The 22,937-nt window shown below is 36.8% G+C and overlaps 1 protein-coding gene across 1 annotated transcript; it reads right to left on the reverse strand.

Annotated features, from left to right (window-relative positions):
- Positions 1–21,685: 21,685 nt before the first annotated feature.
- On the reverse strand, positions 21,686–22,468 carry LOC110685562. Its single transcript, XM_021862114.1, has one exon. It carries the CDS (start codon positions 22,466–22,468, stop codon positions 21,686–21,688), a length of 783 nt encoding a protein of 260 aa, XP_021717806.1.
- Positions 22,469–22,937: the final 469 nt, after the last annotated feature.

Consider the following 22,937-nt stretch of genomic DNA (forward strand, 5'->3'; position numbering starts at 1 on the left):
TAATTTCATTTGTTATCATTCTTATTGAGTCTTTCATTTTGACTTAACACTTGTTACTGATTAAGCCCTAGTGTCTACATCTCCAAAGGTCAAACTCCTTAAAGAAGTTCTAACTCTTTGTGAAAGAGTAGAATTGAAACTGCGCCAAGTATGCAGATTAAGCTATCTCTACAACTAATGGCCCAAGTTCGTCTGCTAGGGACTAATTATCCTATTACATGGGAGGATTTATCTATCGCTTGTCAGGCATGTGCTGCCAAATTAGCTCATACATGGTCATCTTTTCCTACTTTGATGGTCTTAGAAATTTCTTAGCAAGTATCTCAGGTTTTCCAACAACGAGATCTTTTTAAAAAGAAAGATATTGAGTTAGACTTGGAGATAGTTCACCTGTGAGCTGAGATTGATGATCTCATAGAGGAAGAGAAAAAACTCCAGGCCAAGAGAGCTTTGGTAGAAAGAAAAGTCTCTGTTCGAAGAGAAGAGAAGAAGAAATTGAAGCGTCAGATATCTGAGAGTGCTTCACTAGTGTAGAAATCGTTGTCTAGGTTTGATCGCCATGGCAGTCAAATGGCTTTGATGAACAAGTGCAAGGCTTTGTTAGATGAGGTCAAATGCAAGGTTGTAGCTGAAAGATAGCTTCATTTGTAACCAATACATTTTTAAGTTACATTTGTCAAAAGCTTCCAATAATGGGTGCTTTGTTGTAAAACTTTATATTGTTCCCAACTACTTAGGTTGTACTGTTTTAATAACTTTCCATTGAGTGCCTTTGGAAACATTTCCCCATCTAATCGTTGCAGCAAATAAGCATTCCCAAACATGACTTTGTGAACTCTGAATGGACCTTCCCATTTAGAAGATCATTTGCCGAAGATGTGATTTTTATAGTCATGTTCAGGGAGTTTCATCATCCACACTAAGTCTCCTTCTATAAAGATTCTATGTTTCACCTTCTTATTATAAGACTTTGTTACTTGTTTTTTCTGAGCTTCGATCTTTGCTAGTGCTTGAAGTCTTTCACCTTCGACATCCATTAATTCAATAGACATAGATTGTTCATAATCCTCTTGGCTTATGTCCATCTATTTGGCTATCCTGGCAGACTTAGCGCTTAGCTCTGTTAGTACAATTGGGTCATGCCCATACACCAACTTGTAGGGGGTAGTCCCAATTGCATCTCTCCTGTATGTTCTATATGCCCAAGTAGCATAGTGTAGAAGAACGTGCTAGTTCTTAGGATTTTCATCCACCATTTTAGCAATCCCTTTAGAGATTACCTTGTTAGTGGCTTCAGCCTGTCCATTAGCTTGAGCAAAATAAGTGGTAGAATGCATCTTTTGAATCTCGAATTCCTTGAGATAGGAATTGAACTCATGTCCTGTAATCATGGTAGCTTAATCCACTATTATAGATTCAGGAATCTTATATCTTGTAGAGATTTTTTCTTCCAAAAAAAGGATTATTTCCCTTGCATTTAAACTCTTAAAAGCTTGGACTACAATCCACTTTGTGAAGTAATCTGTAGCCATTAGGATATACTCATGGTGAGCTGATGAAGGAGGTTTGATGGGCCAAATTGCATCCATTTCCCAACCTCTAAAAGGCCAAGGCTTGATTATAGGGTGCAACTCTATTTTTGGTGCCCTGCTTATTTGCCTAAAGCGTTGCCATTGCCTAAAAACTTTTGCATACTATAAACAATCCTGTCTAACAGAAGGCCAATAGAAACCCATATGATGGATTAACCGCCCAATCTTAATACCAGTTTGATGTGACCCATATATACCATGATATACTTCAGCAAAAATGGTTAACACTTTCTTTGTACTGTCACACCATAGTAAAAGGCCTTGAGGATCTTTACTATACGGCTTACTTCCCATGAGAAAGTATTTTGTAGCTACTAATCTAACTTTAGCTGGCACTTTCCTCTTAAAGAGATTCAAATACTCCTTGATTTCTTTTCTCCAATCTGTATCTTGAGCAAGGATACTCTACTAGTGCACCTCTGCCTCTACCTTTTCATCCAAAGGCTTAGAGCTTGTATGTTCTTATATGAATATAACTGATTCATCAAAACCCTCGCAGTCAGGCAATGATGCTTATTGTGCCAAAAATTAGCTTCTTTATTTTCATCTCTTGGGATATGGGGAATCTAAAAAAATTTAAAAGCGTTGATTAACTCTTGAACAATAGATACAAAGGTCATCGCTAGGGGTGAAATTCCCTTGTACTCTTTGTTTACTTGGGCTATCACCCATTAAGAATCACCTAGCACCTCAACTCTTGTGACACCCATATCTTTTAGAGTCCTCAATCTAATTACAAAAGCTTCAAACTCTGCTTTATTATTTGTGCATTGAGTTGAGAAAGTGTTCACCATTTTAGTCACTACACCAAAAGGTGAATAAATCACTATTTCATGCTTAGCTGACTTCCTCTTGCTAGATCCATCAAAGAACATAATCCATGGTTTCTCTTCTTGGATCATCACGTTTTCCATAGCTTAGGTGGATGATCAGCCAAGAAGTCTACCAGTGCTTGCCCTTTGACAGAGGCACATAGGTCAGCTCAAATTGTGATAGATGCATACTCCATTTGCACAACCTTCCTTTGATGAAAGGGTGATTCAACGAATATTTGAGTACATCTGTTGGTGAAATTATCTCCACTAGAAGGGCCATGAAATAGAGATTAAGTTTGATGGAAGCATCATACAAACTTAAGCACCATTTCTCTACATTAGTGTATCTTGTTTCAGTATCATGTAAGATCCTACTCAAGTAAAAAATTGCATGTTCATGACCCTGTTCATTCTCTTGGGTTAACATGCTTAGAATAGAATCTTTTATAGCTGAAAGATACAACCTTAATGATTCTCCATTCTATTTAGGAGGAATTAATACTGGTGGAGTAGCCATCTTCCTCTTAATTTGTTCGAAGGCTTTTTGGTGTTCTGGTTCCCATTTAAAATCATCTCCTTGTTTAAGTTTAAGGAGAAGGGAAAATACTTTTGTCTTTCCAGCCAAGTTAGTTATAAACTTTCTAACATAATTAATTTGCCCCAGGAACTTTTGTAACCCCTTTTTGTTGGTCGGAGATGATGCCTCAAGAACAAATTTAGCTTTGTTATGAACAACCTATATACCTTTTCTGTGAACTACAAATCCCAAGAAGTTACTAGCTTTAACCTCGAAAGCACATTTCAGAGGGTTCATCTTTAGATTAAACTTCCTCATTCTTTCAAAAGACAATATGAGATGTTCCAAATTCTTTAATAAGTCATGGGATTTCACCAAAACATCATCTACGTTAACCTCCATAAAATCACCTATCATTTCATCAAATATGAGATTCATAGCTATCTGATATGTTACCTCTGCATTCTTAAGTCCGAAGGGCATCGCCACATACTCATAGAGTCCCAAAGATCATGTACATCTAAATGCAGTCTTTGAGAGATCATCTTCAGCGATCCTTATTTGGTGATACCCAGCAAAACCATATAGCGTTAATACGAACTCATGTCTTGATGAGGCATCTATCAACATATCTGCTACAGGCATGTGGTATTAATCCTTTGGGGATGCACTGTTAATGTCTCTATAATCTATGCATATTCTGATTTTTCCATTCTTTTAATTACAGGCATAATCTTAGCTATCCACTCTACATATTTGGTGGATTGTATAAATCCTACCTCCAAGAGTTTGGCATTTTCTTCCTTTATTTTTGGACAACTCTAGCGATAAACGTCTTGGATTTTGGACTATAGGATTGTAACCTAGTTTGATAGGAAGCTTATGCTGGATAATAGAAGGATCTATACCAGGAAATTCATGATGCTCCCATGGAAAACAATCCTTATATTTATGACGCACATCAAATTTTGGACTGTATGATTGTAACCTAGTTTGATAGGAAGCTTATGCTAGATAATAAGAGGATATATACTAGGAAATTCATGATGCTCCCATGAAAAACAATCCTTATATTTATGAAGCACATCAATCATTAGTGACTTGTCTTCATCAGGTAGTTCCTTACATATGTAGGTAAACCTAGGACAATCACTTGTTCCAAGATTGACTTTTTCTAGAGGATCATGGACTTTCGGTTTGACATCTTCACTTTTAGCCCATAACTTCTCATCCTCTTCTCCACCATAAAACTCTTTATTAGAGCTTGGCGATAATAAGTATGGCCATCAGAGTTTGAGTAGTCAGATAAACATTCAGGACTTTCCATGTTTGTGTTAACCTCTATATAATGTTGGGAATTATAACTTGCATATAAATTTTGAAGAGCTAATAAAGTACCGGATCTGAATTTGTTTTTTGCGTAATTAATCAAAAAACTTGTTTAAACTACAATTATATATCTAATCTTTAGTAATTTAAACCCAAAATTGGACTCTAAATGTGAGTTGTGTCTATCCTCCTCTGCATCAGCCTCTTCTATTTTAGCGATTGCACTTGACACTACCTTCAGTTTAGGAACTAACTAGGAGTCTCATTTTAGTACAATCACTTCAATTCTTTTTTTGGTGTTGACTTCATAAGAACCCTGGGAAAATCTTAGTTAGTATCAATCATAAAAGCTTTTACATTAGCACAAACTACCTCATATTCATCACCATTGCATAATATTATTTTCTGGTGCAAAGATAAGGGGATAGCATACGTATGATGCAACCATTCCGTACCTAGGATAACATTACAAGATGCTTCACCTCATACTATAAAGAATGCTAAAATGGTCCTAGTTGTACCTTGATCTTAACACATGCTAACCCTTCAGTACGTTCAAACTTACCATTGAAACCAGTAATACTAATCTTAACACTAACCAAATCTTTTTTTTTACCAAATTTTACTAAAAACAGACAAAGGTATTAGATTTATAATGGCTCATGTATCAACTAATACTTTTACTAGCTTATACCCTTCAAAATTCATAATCACAAAGAAAGGTTTGTTATGTGCATTATTAACATTATAATTTCTTAACAAATGTTGAATGACTAACTGTTCCGTATCATGTGTCACTATTCTCTACTAGGAGAACTAGATGTTGTCTTATTCAATTCAGCAGATATAGTAGAGAGTTTACACTCACCTCCAACTTCTGCCCAATCTATTTCATCTACGCATGAACTTGTGCCAGGCTTCACCACTTGAGCTCTAAACTCTACTAGTAAAGTCACGGTATTGCAATCTATCTAACAATCCCCTTCTGAGTACTTTGACAGAAATTCTAAATCTGACTTTGAAACTTCCAAATCAAGACCTTCTACGTCATATTCTACTAACTCAAATGCAAGTTGATATGTGGCCATTAGATCATCACCTAAGCTCTCTTCCTTACGATATTCTGGATACTGAACTTTTTTAAGGATGCTCTGCATCAATTCTTTCACTATGGGATGATTCTGGATATCATCGCCAGGCATCTCAGTAGACTTTTTACCATCCATTTGTTGTTCAATCATTGTGTCAACTTCAGGTTAAACAACTTGTGAAGGAATGGCTCTTAGGAATCCCTTTTATAGGGCATCTTCATCTAACTGAACTACCATCGCTTGAATTTGGCTGCTTAGACTGCTTTAGAATAATTTCGCCTTTTTAATGGATTTCCTTTTCTCCTTAAGCTTTACATTATCATTTTTTGTCACTCTCTCTTTTAACACTCTCTCTGTCCTTCTTTTCATGCTCACATGTTCTTTTCGCCTGGCCATGGGCCAAGGTCTATCAGAATTCTCCATCCATTCATTCACCTTGTAATAACCTAGCCTGTTCATCACAAAGGTAGTAAGATTTTTGAAATTTATCTTTATTCTATGATGAGCTCTTTGGTGTCTAGGTATCCAATCTGGATCATTTGGAATAGTCTCAGTCTTGACCAATTCAAAATGTAACAGGGCTGTAAGAGAATGACAAAAGACTATGTCGCAAATTCTTAAGTCCCTCTACTGCCTTAACTTGTAGGGAAACAACTGAATTGCTTCTAAGTATGACTGTGTTTTTTGCTTATAATTTCTTGTCGTATCAGGCGACCTCTAAGTCTTACGATCATTTTCATATAACTTAGATTTGTTTTTCTTTCTTTCAGGGTTATACTCAGCAAGGTTCATTGCTTGATATTCCTTCTCTGAGACCCTCATTACATTTGTTTTGATCTTTTTGTTTATAAACCCTTTGAAAGCCTCATTTATGGCATGAATAGAACTAAAGTGACATTTATATATCATCATGTCTTCATAGTCATCGTCCTAGCATTGTGGTGATACAATCACTTCTTCTTTGACTAGTCTTTCAAACAATCTAACTGCAATAGTAACCTCTTTCAGCTTTTGTATGTTGTCCTACACAATATCCATGTTATAACTTACCATTAAACTATTCATTTCATTGACTTTAGATTCTAATGTAGGTTCTAACTCTAATTCACAAAAGCTAAATTTCTCATTAGGGAAATTTATTTGTTTTTATATATTTCATCCTGAATCTTATTTTTGAATATTATGTAATCTCTAGCCTTATAAGTAAAAGCATCGTGCCATTTACAGTAGTTCTTTCCTTTAACCTCATCAGGGCTTCTAGTTTTGTGTCTCCCTACTAATTTTATCTTTTTATGACTCAATAACCAATCAAATATTTCATCACACTTCCTAATATCAAAGGTATATTCCCTCTTATAATCAAATTTAAGGTCTTTCTTATAAGAAAACTTCATGTTAGTTAAAGGTGGACACTTAAATGAAGAATCTTGCACAAATTCAGCTATTGATGCCTCATACATATCTTCCTCATGATCGCACTCTTCAGCCATGCTAGCATAATACTTATGTTTAGACCTACACTCTTCTTCTAGACACCTTTCATAAGCAATCACAATGCTAGACAGTGCAACAAAATCAGTAAAATATTGCCCTTCAAACTTCTTCCTGAAGGGAGAAGATAGACCCTTTTAGACAATAGACATAAACTCTAATTTAAGTATGATCAAGTGACATCTAATTTTAGCATTTTTATATCTATGAATGTAATCTCCTATTGGTTATCCCTTATCCTACACAATCTTATCCAAATCACCTATTGTGACCCCTGCTTCAACTCTAGTAAAATGGCGAAGAAATTGTGTTTGCATATCCTGCTAATTTTGGATTGAGTTAGGAGGTAAGTGAGTGAACCAAGAAAATTTAGTACTAGTAAGAGAAATGGAAAACATCCTAATCTTAAGGAATTCATTATATGTCGCCTCTCTGCACTAACAATTAAATCTGACTAAATATTCCTCAACAGATATAGTACTATCACCAGAGAAAAGAAGGGAGAATTCAGGAACTTTGAACCCTCTTGGGAATGGATACATCCTATCAATCCATTCTAGATATGGACTACAGGTTCCCCTCCTATCATATCCACCATTCTGACCCATGGCCCGTTGAATCTTCTCTTCCACTTGCCTAAGTAGAGGTTCTTGCCCCATTCGTGGAGGTTAACCTTGCATTGGTCCATTGGGCTGAAAAGGTGTGTCATGCATATGAACATGATTATGTTGATTCCCTTTAGGATTATAGAAACCCCTATATCTAGCGCTTACCCCTCCTATAGTGTTTGGATTAGGTTAAGGCAATGCTGGGTATCTTTCACCATATAAACCACTAGCCTGACCTTGATTCCATGAAGAACCTTGCGTAGGGTGACCAGAATTTGGATTTCCATATGGATGTTGGTTATAATTCCAAGGTTGTGTGGGAGATTGTTGACCATCTATTCCAAAAGGTTGAGAGGGCACCTTTTGTGCAGATGCAGCAGCGTGTATGTGGCATGTTGTATCTGGTAGGTTTCCAATGCCATAGTTGGCATAACTGATACCAATCTCTGCTCCCAATGGAGGTTATTTCCCATTAAAGAGGTTAATGGATTTGTAGTAATAGGTGGGGGCAAAGAGGAGGAAGATAGACCCTGGCCATTATGGTTATAGCCTGACTCATAACCTGTCCCTGAACCATTAACTCTCCTTTAACCCTAATACCCCTCATCAGGACCAATATGAGGGATACTTCTTGGAACTGATAGGGGGGCGGATTTGCATGAGATCTAGTCATATTTTCTACTCTAGGGTATCCCAGGAGGATATTCACCCTTTGATTTACTTCAATAATCCCACTACCTAAAGCGGTTAGAACATTCATCAATTTCTCATTGAGTTGGTTATGTCTTTCCACTAAAGTTTCAAGCCTTGTAACTATTTCGGTTGCTACACTTTTTGATAAAGCCACGTTAGTAGCTTTCGGAGTTTAATTAATATCTAGAACAATCCTATCCACTTTTCTGGTAACCGCTTGTTGTGTACTGGGGTCAAAGTTTCTTAACATGACAGTTACCACTCTGACGGTTTCTTTTACCATTACACAGTAGTAATTATCAAACTGCTCTCTATTATTCTCTTTTAAATATTCCATCAGACCCTTTACAATGTCCACATATTTCGTGTATATTGTATTGAGTAAGTTTCTAGTGGGAGAACAGCCTTCTACTTCATCTAAAATCAACTTGTCTTGCCTTTGAGTGTGAGGCTCGAATTGTTCAGAAGAGTATGCCATATGTTTGATTGGCAGTTGATTTTCTAGATCTTACCGATCCTCTAAAATAGTCTCAGGATTGAGTACAGATGAATCAATATCTTCCTGAGTGTTTCCTTTACGTGTTGAACGCTTAGGAGCCATGGGAAAAACACCAAAATTAACAAAGTAAAGTGGATTTAGTTTAGTGTTCTCCCACTGTGGTCGCCAAAAAACATGTTGAGGCAAATATTATTATTTGCCAACAAGTCAAATACCCTATCTTGTTTAAGATTATTAGGGGGCTGCCCCTCGAGTTACTGGTTTCAAAGATTGATAACCTTGTGTAGACACCAAAAATGTCTCGCCGACCGAAACCCGATGATGAGGGAAGCCTTTCATTGCCATTTGATTCGGGTTTAGTATTGGAATAAAGGAGTACTTAATTTTTTTTTAAAATCCATTTAATTCAACTTTTCTAGCCCACATTTATTTTAATCTTAATCTCAATCTATTTGTTTTAATCTTTATTCTTATTTTCCAACTTAATTTTCTAAAAATTACCTAAATTGTAAAGTAATTGAAGTTTGAAATAAATTTCTAAAGGTCTAAACGTATTCAAAATCGTATTAAAAAAGATGAATTTTTATAAACCGGGACGTACAAAGACAAATTTCAATAAAACTCAAAAGGATGAAATATGGCGCATGGCGACGTTAGCATCACGTTGCGCAAGGTTGCATTACGTCGCGACGCATTGCATCATGGCACGATGCATAACATCGTGGCGCAAAGCATTGAATTGTGGCGCAATGCAGACATCGCCACGCGATGATCCTGAGCTGGCGCAATGGTCTTTCTGAATTAGGCGATTAAATTTTTATATTTTTCCCATCTATTTTTCTATAAATGTCGTGGCCTTTCGTGGATTACGGACACCATTTTTCTGCTCATCGTCTTCCTAATACTCTTATTCTCTTAATAATTCTTCCTTCTAAACCCTTCAAAATTCCTCTTTCAAGTGTTCCTATACATTAATAGTTCACCCAAAGCTCTATCGGCGGTCCACGACGTGAAAGGTTGATCATAAACCCTGAGGGTTTCGATCTAAAGTCAATTTAATTTGTTTTATTTAATTATTTAATTTGGTTTGTTTGATTTATATATTTCATTGATGTTTACTAAATGTTTATTCATGGCGTAGTTGCAAGGTTTTGTAATCGAAGTAAGTAGATTTAATTATTCTTTATGTTTAATTAATTCTACAGTTTTTACTCTTGCTAGCATCATGTTTAGAAATTGTTATTTTTAATTATTAGTATCATGTTAATGCATTATATTGATCTTATAGTATCATGCCTAAGATTTTATTAATGATTGTATAGTATCATCTTTAGGATGTTTTTAATTAGTTTCTTTAATTATCAAGTGGCTTCCCATATTAATATGCATGCTTATTTATTTTAATTTATTATATTTGTTTTGATCACCTATATTTCATGTTTAATTGAAAATATGTAATTGAAAATCACGCTTAATAAGATAATTTGAATAATCGGTTCAGGTTTCTTGTAATTTTATTGCTCAATTCAAGTAATCACAATAATTAGATTTATATGTGCATTAAATATTCAACCAACTTAGATTAATTAGTTTGGAGCGAATTGAATATTGTTTGTATGTCTTTTAGGTTGCAAATAAGTACATGTCGCTATAAGAATCGAGTAGTGGCCAATATGGGAGGCATTGGGTTCATGACTCAATCTGTACCATCATCCTCGAATATCCAGTTATGGCCCAGGACCACTATGGAGTTAGTAATCTCATGTATTATGAATGGGGTGTAACCTTCATGGATCAAATCGTTGTTGCCTTTCGTTTTGTCCCTGTTTGTGGTTGCCTTTAATGATCCATGAATGGTTTACAAGTTCCTTAAAAACTTGTTGACGGCTCCCTACTTTTTGTCCCTATTGTTATACGTCAAATCCAACTTCCTATGATTGTTAAGCATATTAACCTATGTTCCACGTAGGCGCACTTCGTTCAACGCCTACAATTTGGCGACTCCACTGGGGAGGATTCTTGGTTACTTATCAATTTGAATGATTAGTATTTAATTAAGATGAGTGGATGAGACTCAAAGATTCTTAACGTGTATTTTCACAATTTAATTGACATTGTTTCATATGCATTATCCGTATCAGGGGACATCATTGGAATCGTCCGTGGTCCCCGAAATATGTTGATTTTAACGGTCACTTTTATCGGAACAACTCGAAACATAATTGCAAATAATTCCAGAAGGATCGCACACAACAAGTTGCATCGCGACGTGACGCACTTCATCGCGACGCAATGCATTTCGTTGTGGCGCAATGTGTTCTGCTTCACGCGACGCTTTCTCTTATTATTCGTTATTATATTTCTTGAGTTTTTTCCGTATACGTATGTGTTCTACATACGTCAACCGTGGAAATTTATGCTTTACCGACCTGAAAACGCTCAGGGCAATAAGGATCGATCTTAGATGTTAAATCCACCAAGCCACGAAGTCGGGTTCGATTTTATCACGAATCTACGGAGCAGTCCGAAAGCATACACCCTCCAAAAGTAAACTGCCTTGCTTTCACACCAAAACTCTTAACCGTGGTACCTTTTGGACTCCTAACCATAGTATGAACGTAGTTTCTTGGTTAGGTTGTGGAACTTCATTGCATCATGTGTGACTATGTGCTTACTTATGCATTGTAATGTGTTACCTCTTTTCAAAATGTTGTCTTCTTTCTATAACTAATGATAATATCGAGAGATTTTTAATTAATAACATCACTAAGAACACTGGACAGACTAAAACTACAAAAAATTAATATAATTTAGGGCTTACAAACTCGTAAACAGTCATCGTGACACGTCAGATTCTGGCGCGACGCGATAGTTGTTGGCGCATCACGACGAAATTCATCACTATACGACGTTTCTGTCGCAATGCGGCGAATACTGTTGTTGCACGATGCATGTACCATTCATGAGGTACTCCAAAACAAGATCCGAAGGTTCTACCTTTTTTAACCAAGGCATGAAGGCATAATCCCAAGGGTGAAATTAATTTCTCTAACTCTTTAATTTAATTCTTGTGAATTATTTATTTATTGAAGTTATTAACAATTTATTTATGATGTAGTATTCAAAGTTGCACATTCGGAGTGAGTATTTTATTCTTTGTTTTATTTACGCTTATTATTTTTATTGCTTTGGTTACTAGCATCATGTTTAGGATAACGCGTTGAGTGAATTATTTAGGAACATGCTAGGATTGTTATTAATCTATTGAGTATCTTGCCTAGGATCTTACAACTAACGATATATGTTGCTTGATTATCAATGATTTGTTGCTTGATCACGCCCCTTTTTGCAGGTTTAAAGGGAATTTGTAATTGAAATCACACCTAATAAGACAAATAATAATTTGATATAGGTTTAACATGATTTTAATTAAAGTGATCACAAGTATTAGATTTAATTGTGCATTAATAATCAACCAACGTAGATTACACAGGTTTAGGATTAATTTGATGTATGTATGTTGATCGAAAAGCGCGCATGAATGTCAAAAAGGATCGAGTAGAGGCCTATATTAGGGCGGATTTGACCTCTTTAAAAGTCAAGTTCATACCATCATCCCCGAACATCCAATCATGGTTCCAGACCACTATGGAGTTAGCAATCTCTGTGATTGTGAATGGGGTGTAACCTTCACAATTGTGAATGGTTTACAAGTTCCTAAAAATTGTTGGCGACTCTCTTTCTCTAGCTTCTTTCCTAGGATCGCCTGCATGCCTTAAAACATGACCCACTGTAGGGTGAGAAAAAAAAAATTCCCTACACATATACTTTTACATAACTTATTTTCAAAAATAGTCTTTTCTTACAAAACTTCTTATGTGAGGCGAGTTGAGTCAAATCATTGAATTAATTTGGTGTAGTTTGTACAAGAAGTAAAGGAAGGCTAGTTCGCAGGAACACCGCATCTGCACAACTACAACAGTCCCTTCGAACTAGAAGTAACGCTCGAAGAACTCAAGTCCATTTAGCTTTACAAGAACCGCTTCTATTTCAAAGAATGGCTCTAAGGAAGATATTGATGGACTTCTGAAAGCTAATGAGGATATCACCTCCATGCTCCAAAACCTCACCACCTATGTAGGGACTGTGGAAGAAGCTGCTTCTCCCGCAAAAATCAAAAAGAAGACTGAAAAGATCAGCAAGCTTGCTGACGAATACTCTTATGAAATACCAACGGGTCTTTCGGTTGTTAGAGAAAATCTTCCGGAGAAATTCTCTACTACAGATATCCCGAAATTCAAGCCTAGTGAAAATCTTATTTTTCAACTCAAGGCATTCCATGAAACTATGTTTCTGAAGGAGGTGGAAGTCTCACTGTAACCTACAGTGTTTCCTCTATCTCGTGAAACGGTGTGCCAGCAATGGTTTTATTCTCTAGACAGGAATGACATTGCAACATGGGATGACATCACTTGTCATTTTATGGAAAGGTACAAGTGCAACATTCAACCAAAGACCTCACAACGAGAGCTAGAACTTCACAAGCAAAAGGACAATGAGGGCTTTACCGCATACTGGTATAGGTGGAGGCAAACTGCTGCTCAAATGATCAAGCCACCTAGTGAAAAAGATATGGTGCATTTGTTCATTGACAATCTGCAAGGCAAGTAAAGGAAACATCTTAAGTATCTGGGATTGAATAACCTTGAATTTTTTTATACCATTGGCATTGAAATTGAGAATAATTTATTGAAAATTTCTAGTAGCAACAACAATAGTAGTAACAATTAGAAAAATAAGAAGAACGACAATCCTTCTTCTTCTTCTTCTTCCAATGTTGTCAATGATCTCAGTGAGGTTTTAGCCCTAAATTATACAAAGGCACGACCTAAAACGAGGACATACACACCTTTGGGTACAACATATGATGTAGCTTTTGATCGCCTCCATGAACGGGGTCTGATCACACCAATCGGGCAAATTAAAGATCCCGCACTTGAGGATAAGTCAGAGAGGTAGGACCCCAATTCTTACTTCAAATACCATCTAGGCAATGGGCATAATACTGAAGAATGCTTCAAACTCAAAGACTTCATCCAATTTCTGATAGACGCAAAAGAACTTCGTGTCGCTCCGGGCGGCAAGAAGTCGAACTCTGAGTAGCTATGAAGATAGAGCACAAGGCAGGCTTTTCGTTCAGGATTTCATGATTAATTTTTCTTATATTTGTTTTCCTTTCCACTTAAGTCTAGCATTAGGTCTCCCTTTCAATATCTTCATTTTCTATTACGTACTTTGTGTGATTCCTTTTCTTTCATCAATAAAATGAGCACTTAGTTCTTTGCATGTGATCATTCCTACATTTTGTTTCACTAAAAAAATATTAAAAAAAATAATCATTGTCGAACTAAGCACAAGGCATACCAATGATTTGAGACAACCTTTGTAGCCACATTATTTTCCTTAACCCTTAAAATACATATCCTCCTTTTCATTATCCACTTTAAGCCTCGTCTAACGATTGGCCCTTTATTTTTTCAACCAACATCTACCTTACCTTAGGATGGGGAGGTGTGCAATCTGTCTAATGTAAAAAAAAAAGCGAGAAATATTAAAATAATAATAATAATAATAATAATAAATAAATAAATAACTATGTAAAAGGGCAAGTGTTCCAATGTCTTTGATACAAACACGTCTCGAATTGCGTCTCTCATCGAGTGCTTGGTACTGTGCCTGAGAAACATGAATGCTAAGTGAGTGATGGACCTCATGATCGGGATTTCTCATATTGATAAAATTGCTATGAAAAAGCAAAATAAACAAAATTTAAAAAAATGAGAAATAAAGCTTGCAAAGTTCAAAAGCCAAAAGTTCAAACTTCAAAAAACACAATTGCACATCACTAGGCTTATCTCGGGTCTTAAGCCTTTTTATCCTTTCTTCTTTAACCTTAATCCTAACCACATTAGAACCCTTAAAAGATCTCTTTGAGGTATACACACACTTGTGCGAGGTTCGGCTAGAGCTACGTTCGGCCTAATTCTTAACGGATACGTAGGCAACCTCACATCGTGGTGCGGCCATAATTATTATCACATTCACATACATTGTTATGCATGATCATATTTAAAGGATCTCCAATTCCCATCCCTTCCATTTAGAGCTAGACTTGGGGGCTTGAACCCATATTATTAGCCTTCCCAGCCTAAAGTGTCCTCATCTTTTGACTATTCTCAAGTCATTTATTCCATAGCCATAGCCTTTGCAGCCTAACCTTAGTGTCACTTTCACACACATCACACATACATACATAGCCAAATCATCCTTCATGTACTCATTGTCTTCCGAGTCAGTCATCAGCATAATCATCACCCATCGATCTCATCATTCAACATAGTGTGCTTAGCCTAATGGCCTAAGTAATATAAATGCATTCATCATTCAAGCACAATCTTTATTCAAGACAAATGGAGAAGGTTCAATTCTTACCCATCAAGCAACATTTCCATTTGATTTGGCTCACTCATACTCAGCTCATGTCTTTTTTTCATTTTTTTTTTCTTTTTGGGGAAGTCAAAATACTTTTCCCACTTTTTATCGTCTTTCTTTTTGGAGAAATCCAAAACTTCTTCTACATTAATTCTTTTTTTTACGTCTTTCTTTTTCGAGAGAGAGTCGGTACCATCCACTTGTTACAAAATGACGGAAATTTTTTGCACTTTCGTTTGTTTTTTGTTCTTTCTTGGACACACGCACATACACTTTCACATAGCTTAAGTCATACATAGTTTAATATACTGCGCACAGTGCGTCGTACACAAGTCAGCCGTAAGTCAGTCATGTCAAGTCAAGTCTGGTCAAGTCGGTCGGTTGAGTCTTGAGTCAACTACAGTCCATTTAAGTCTCTCGATAGAGTTCTCTTTTGCAGGTACATCAACAAATGTCTATACAGTCAGACAAACTTGACTTGAAGGCGTTGTCTTTATCATCACTACCATCATTATCTAAATCATCACTTTCATTAACATTTTCTCAATCATCACTTTCTGCATCATCACTTTCATAATCATTTCAACACCTATACAGTCATATACACATGACTTAAAGGTGTCATCATCAGTAACTTTATCCTTACTTCCATCATCAACAATATCATCTTCTTCATCAACAAACATCTATCGCCTCTGTTCATGGACAATCGAGCACCTTTTTACAGCTTCTGTTCAGAGACAATCGAACAATACTATCGCTTTTGTTCAGAGACAATCAAACAATATCATCACTTCTGTTTGGAGAAAATCGAGCACCCAACCCTTCTCTTTAGAGGCAATCGAAGACACTTCTATCTTTTCCTTTCAACATTAGTTAATCTCCCGAGGTGTGGAATTTTCTTGAGGCGTAGAAGATTACTATTCATACGTTGCTATTGCAAGTTTCTTGAGGTGTAGAGACTTGTGATCTTTCATCATCAGGCAATTTTCCCGAGGCATGGCGAATTGTCAACCGTTGCTAACTTCTCGTCGCGCAGAGGTCTGCAGCGCTGTCCCGAGGCACGTACACCCCTTTTTGTGTAATTCCCGAGGCCTGGAAATTCACTTTTCATTTTGTGAGCTGCTAGAGGCGTAGGAGTTCACGATAGGATTCGCGAGGCGTGGAAGACTATCATTCACTATCTGGATTATCCCCGAGGTGCGGAAGACTTCCAACTTATTGTCAATTATTCTTCTCGAGGCACGGAAGATTACCAATCGCATTTAGTAGACTACTTGAGGCGTAGGAGTCTACGACATGTTTCCCGAGACGCGGAGACTTGTCATCCATTTTTCGACAACGTCTTACGGGCGAATCGAGTTGCCAATCATTCATTCATCCGACATATTTCCCGAGGAGCAGACACTTACCAACTATCTTTCGACAACATCCTACAGGCGTAGTGAGTTGTCAATCATTAATCTAACGGTGTCCTACAGGCGTAGCGAATCGTCACTCTTCACCATTTATTTTTCCGCAATCAGTGAGTTGCTCAAGGCGCAGGAGCTCACGGTATATTTCACAAGGCGCGGGAAGCTACCAACATATTTTGTGCCTAGGAACTGGTGTCAGATACGCATTTCTATCCCTTTGATCTTTTATCTGTGGAAATAACACTTTTCTACAGATATCGAGGCATACAGAGGGGTTCAAAATCGCAGAACGCTTTAAATCATTCTCCGTCCCTGTCGATTACTTTGACTTTCATTTTCGAGACTTACGTCTCTAAAAACTCAATCAAAGTGGGGGCTTCAGTAAATACCTAAAAATGCCTCTCCTGCCGAAATCTGATGATGAGGGAAGCCATTCATCGCCATTTGGTTTGAGTTTAGTATTGGAATAAAGGAGTACTTAATTTTATTTTTAAATCCATTTAATTTAATTTTTCTAGCCCACATTTATTTTAATCTTAAGCCCAATTCATTTGTTTTAATCTTTATTCTTGTTTTTATTCTTATTCTTATTTTCCAACTCAATTTTCTAAAAATAACCTAAATCATAAAGTAATTTCAATTTGAAATAAACTTCTAAAGGACAAAACGCGTACAAAATCGTATTAAAAAAGATTAATTTTTATAAATCGGGACGTACAAAGACTAATTTCAATAAAACTCAAAAAGATGAAATATGGCATGTGGCGATGTTTGCATCACGTCAAGCCAGGTTGCATTGTGTCGCGACGCATTGCATCGTGGCGCGATGCAGATCATCGCCACGCGATGATCTCGAGGTGGCGCAATTGTCATTCGGATTTAGGCGATTTAATTTTTATCTTTTTCCCGCCTATTTTTTTATAGATAATGTGGCCTTTCATGGGTTACGGACACCGTTTTCTGCTCATCTTCTTCCTAATACTCTTATTCTCTTAATCTTTCTTTCTTCTAAACCTTTCATAATTCCTCTTTTAAGTTCTCCTAGACATCAATACTTCACCCGAAACTCTATTGGTAGTCCACTCACGTAGGGGAAAACTAGGGTCGTTAGGCAGCTTACCTAGTCAAACAAATTTATAACCAAACCTACACCTAGGTTAGAGGTAAAATCCATATCGATCCACGGAGAATGGGTAGACAATCACTATAGTTTCGTGTCAAGCTACCTCGAAACAAAGTATGAATGTAGTGTGAGCTAAACTAATCAAGCAAGGAAGAAATCAAGAAAAAATCAATCACAAAATGCTAGGTATTAGGCTCCACATGTAATCATGATAGAGGTGTCAAATTGGGGGTAAATCGAAGCAATGGAGTGTTACAAGGACTAATGGCATTTGCAATCAAAGAGTTCAAAAGGCTATCTAGACTAATTGCCAATCTAGGCTTCCTCTATGAAAGACAAACTAGAAGAATCAAAATTCAAACCAAATGATAAATGAAAATCCTAAATCAAGTGGTCATGTCATTAGGATTAACAATGCAATCAAGTTTAGCAATCTAGGTTAATCAATCCTATCAAACTAAACACATGCAAAAATCCATCAATCAATTTAATCACAACAATCTATTAATAAAAATCCCCAAATTAGCAACAATCTATCAATCATACATGATTCCCCAACACCCTAGCTAAGAAATCTACTCACTAATCGTTATGAATTGAAGAAACAAAACAAAACTAATCATCATCATCATCATAATTGCAAATGTAATCAAAACTAAATCAATTGAGCTAATCAAGTTTAAACAAGAAAATTCAAATTAAAATTCCATCAACAGCAAAGTTTAAAGGCAATGATTGAAAGCAAGAAGAAAAAGAAATCTTACAAACTTGAAGATTAAAAGGAAATAAAGCTTGGATTAAATTGAATTAATGATCAAATGTTGAAATCTACATTTTCTCTCTTTAGTTTCTCTCTCTAATTAGTCTCACTAATATCTTTTTAAAAATGCTAAAATGAAGTCTCCCCAAAAATAGAAGGTCCTTACATATTTATAGTTACAAGAGAAAAGGAGTAAAAATGAGCAAAAATCGCAATACAGGGCAACTCGGATAGGCTCATCTCCTCGGGCGAGCAAAGCTACCTAGCCGAGAAAACCCACTTTTGGCTCGAGCAAGCTTGGCCGAGCAACCTACTTGCCCTGCCCGAGCTGCTACTTGTGCGGGGCTACGGGTGAGGGTCTTTGCTTGCTTGAGCGCTTGCGTGGCTGGTGCTATGTGCGAAGGGTTTCTCGGGCAAGAGGGAATCACTCGGCCGAGCACCTTTTGCGTGCCCAGCACAGACGCGATCCTTCTTATTTCAATGCTTGGGCATGAGTTCCTGCCCATGCAACCTGCCTAAGCAAACTTGCCTCAACTTCTAAATTGATTTCCTTATGCTCTAGCTTCCCGAACTCAATTTTGTTGACTTCCAAAGCTCGTGTTGGGCTTCCTCCTTGACATTTAATCTCGGAAAATCCCGACACGCCTACAAAACAAGTCAAACCAAATGGAAAGCGGGTAAATAGCAAAGAAATGCACAAAAAGATAATAAAACTGATTAAACATGCATTTCTCTAAACTAACACACAAGCATGCAAAGAAAGCTTTATTTCATAAAAACACGACATAAGAAGCTAAAAACGAACATAAAACTACGAAGAAAACTACCTTGTGAGTGATATAAATGACACTCATCAAATTCTCTCAAGATAAACTTTTGTTCGTCCTCAAGCAAAACAAAATCAAGCAAGGAAAATGAAGGGCTTATTCAAATAAAGAAAAGAGAGAAAAAGGGATGGGAATATACACTAACTCACTAACGTAGGAATCACGGTCAACTTTTAGCTAGTTACAAGCCAGTTTAAACCCCTAGATTGCCCTAGAGGACGAGTGATGCTCTCGTAACGGTTTCCTAAAGAGCTTAACCCAGAACTCTCAAGACAAAGCAAAGCATGAAAATGAAATGAAAAAGAAGAAAAGGGAAAACACATGCTAATGAAATGGACTTTTGCAAATGTTCATGCACAAATGGATGCAAATCTTTCTAAACAAGTAAGGGAATGCACGTTTCAAGATATCCAAGATTGATTGAAACATAAAATATGCTAAGCGTATAGAACTAATGAAACACAATTCACCTTTATCCCAAACAATCTTACCACGTTCTCCCTACTAGTTTCAAATCCACCTCTAGTGAGCATCTCAATGATTCCTCGAAGGAACCGGAAATGATGAGATTTAAGGCTACTCGACATCTTGACTATGCAAACCCGCTCCATAGGCTTGAATCCTATCTCCCTCCACTGACTTTTGACTCAACCATAAGGGTCAAAAGGTCTTCGAGGTTTATAATGTAAGGGCAAAGAGGGTCAAGGTAGGCTAAAATTTGATTTTTGGTGGTATTCCTAATTGTGAAGCATAAGAATGACCATTTCTCAACACCAAAATCAAGTTATCACCAAACAAAAATACCAACACCCCCAAGCTTATTTAAAGCAAAGTCACAAACATATATACGAAAACCGTAGATACGGTTCCCCCAAGCTTAAATGGAGCATTGTCCTCAATGCTTAAAACTAGGGAAACAACAACTGCATCAAAATATATTTGTGCTTTTCATTTTATTTTTTTCAAAGCATTTGCTTTTTTTTCACTTTATTGCTTTGTCCACGCCTCTTTTAACTATGGACGGCTTTTACTATTTTGCATTTGCTTTTATTCACAAACTTTTATACAACACATACTTGCTTTACAAAATAAGCACACACTTCCAAAGTTTTCCTCTTAAAATCACCAAACAAGCTTATGACCACTAGCTTCACAAAAACTCAATGGGAAGAAAATGAAACAAATGGCATGAAGGCTTGTAATGTAGCTAGAAAAGAAAGTAGAAGGCTCAAATGGCTTGCAAGAAGGAAAATGTAAACCAAAATCCAAAAATATAAAACTTTCCTAGAAAAGAAAATAAAGCACCCCGAAAAGATGCATTTGTCCTTCCCAAATGGTTCGGTCGCGATCTCGGGAGATAAAAGACAAGTTCTAGATAAGAGTAAGCGATAGTCAAGGAACCATGTGCCGCTCAAACAAGATATGTAGAAGGCTAGAAAAAAAATGAAACCTCACATGGTTGTAGCAAAAACTCACTATTGATTTCAAATTCACTATAGGAAGCAACACCTTCTTACCACAAACAAGTAGACTAGGGCTTCAAGGTCCAAAAGTTCTTAACACACTACCTTAGCATACTCTATCTTAGATTCAACCAAGCATATTCTCAAATCGTGCACACCGTTAGCATTTAGGAAGGAAAACATCCAAGAATACAAGTAAAAATTATATTATGTCCATAACACGAGAAACCACAACACAATATGCAAAACATTCCCTTAAACAAAAATCTTTTTGGAATTTTCAAATTTAACCAAAAATAAAGAAGGAAATGAAATAAAAAAAGGGAGAGAGAAGAAAAGTTTAAAGGTGCATGCAAAATCACATAGATCCTAATTGACAAATAATGGCCATTCGACAACATCGCCAATGGCCCCAAACACCCTCAACGTGTTGATAGCCAAAGATCCTCGAACCATTCAACTGATCCTATTCTAAAACCTAAATTATGCAAGCAAGAAAATAAAATAAGGGAAAATAGGAAAGATCTCACCAAGCGATCCATGCATAGCAAAGAAAAGAAGCAAAAGGAAGCTCTCACCACCTCGTATCACCAAGATTGCCAAGCGTGATCTACAAGATAAGATGGGAAACAAAAAGAAAAATAAACTATACACAAAAACGAGTTAGTAACTTCAAGGTAGAATCAAGTAAAGAAAAGAAAAAATAGAGTAAAATAAAAATGAAAACAGAAAAGTAAGAGGGCCGGGTTGCCTCCCGAGAAGCGCTATTTTAAGGTCCTTAGCTTGACTCTTCCTCCAAATCACAGAGGCTCAAAGAAGACCGCCTTATCCAAAGTGGTGGAGAGAACAAAATCATTTCCAAGCTTAGGCTCAATATATCACAAGACTTATCATGGGGAAACGCTTGAACTGAACCAAAGACATTGGTCTTCAATTTCTTCTTCTTCTTTGAAATTCTCTTTCTCCTTCTCTATTTCTTCTTCTTAGGAGCTAGCAACTCTGCACCATTCACACTTGAAAAACCATTCTCATCATCCTTCAAAGAAAGCTCAAACCATGAAGGCATTTTAAACTCATCCTTAAGCGTTGAGAGCTCCTTGACATCTTCACTAACCATCTTGCTATTAACACTTATAAGAGCATCATCACAAGCTACAAGAGTGTCGTTAGTAGAAGACACAAACATGTAAGCATTGTCGTTTAAAGGAAGTGAATTGATACACATGATTCCTTGCACGTAAGATAGAGACTTATGCATTAACTTAAGCTTGAAACTAGCCTTATCATTACCAACACACAAAGTTATAGTGCTACCTTTCACATCAATCAAAGCACCCGAAGTGGCTAAGAATGGTCTCCCTAAAATGATAGGTATATTGTCATCTTCCGCAATCTCAAGCACAATGAAACTAACGGGAACTGTAAACTCACCTATCTTGAGGGGGACATCTTCAATCCTACCCTTAGGGAAATTAAGGGAACGGTCGGCCAATTGAAGGGTCATGGTGGTAGGAAGTAGCTTACCTAGCTTAAGCTTCTTGAAGATAGAGTATGGCATGATGCTAACACTAGCACCTAGATCACAAAGAGCATTTTGGAACAATTTTCCATTGATAATGCAAGGAGTGGAAAATTTTCCCGGATCTTTCATCTTTGGGGGTAATTTATTGTGGATAAGAGCACTACAACACTCCCCAACACTCACCCTCTCCTTCTCTTGACTCCTCATAGAAACACACTCCTCTAAGACCATGCCACTTCTAGTGGTGATAGAAAAAAACAAGTTTCTTTAGGTCAAGACCTTGTGAAGGTAGAGAAGAAGGACTAGCATAGTCTTTCAAAGCATTGGCTAGTTGGGTGATTTGGTTCTCAAGCATCATGCCATGGGTCATCATCTCGTTGAACTTGTTGTCACTCACGCCTATGTATGTAGTAAGCAAATTGGTTTGGTTCGCAACAACTTCCTCCAAGGTAGACATAGAAGATGGATTTGGTGCAAAGGAATTATCATTTTATGCTTAGGTCTTTGGAACAAACCCGGGAGGAGGGCCTTTTTGTGATTATTTTGAAAATTGCCCCTTCCTTGATTGTTCCAATTACCCCTAGCTTGATTATGGTTGCCATAACCTTGGTTTTGATAATAATAACCTTGATTTTGATTTTGGCCACTATAACCTTGGTTGTTATAATTACCTCGAAAACCTTGGTTTCCTTGGTTCCCA

Source organism: Chenopodium quinoa, unplaced genomic scaffold, assembly GCF_001683475.1.
Source record: "Chenopodium quinoa cultivar QQ74 unplaced genomic scaffold, ASM168347v1, whole genome shotgun sequence".
Classification (NCBI taxonomy): Eukaryota; Viridiplantae; Streptophyta; class Magnoliopsida; order Caryophyllales; family Amaranthaceae; genus Chenopodium; species Chenopodium quinoa.

Coding starts and splice junctions, on each gene's coding strand:
- LOC110685562 (XM_021862114.1), bottom strand. CDS start 22,468: ATGGTCTTAGAGGAGTGTGTTTCTATGAGGAGTCAAGAGAAGGAGAGG.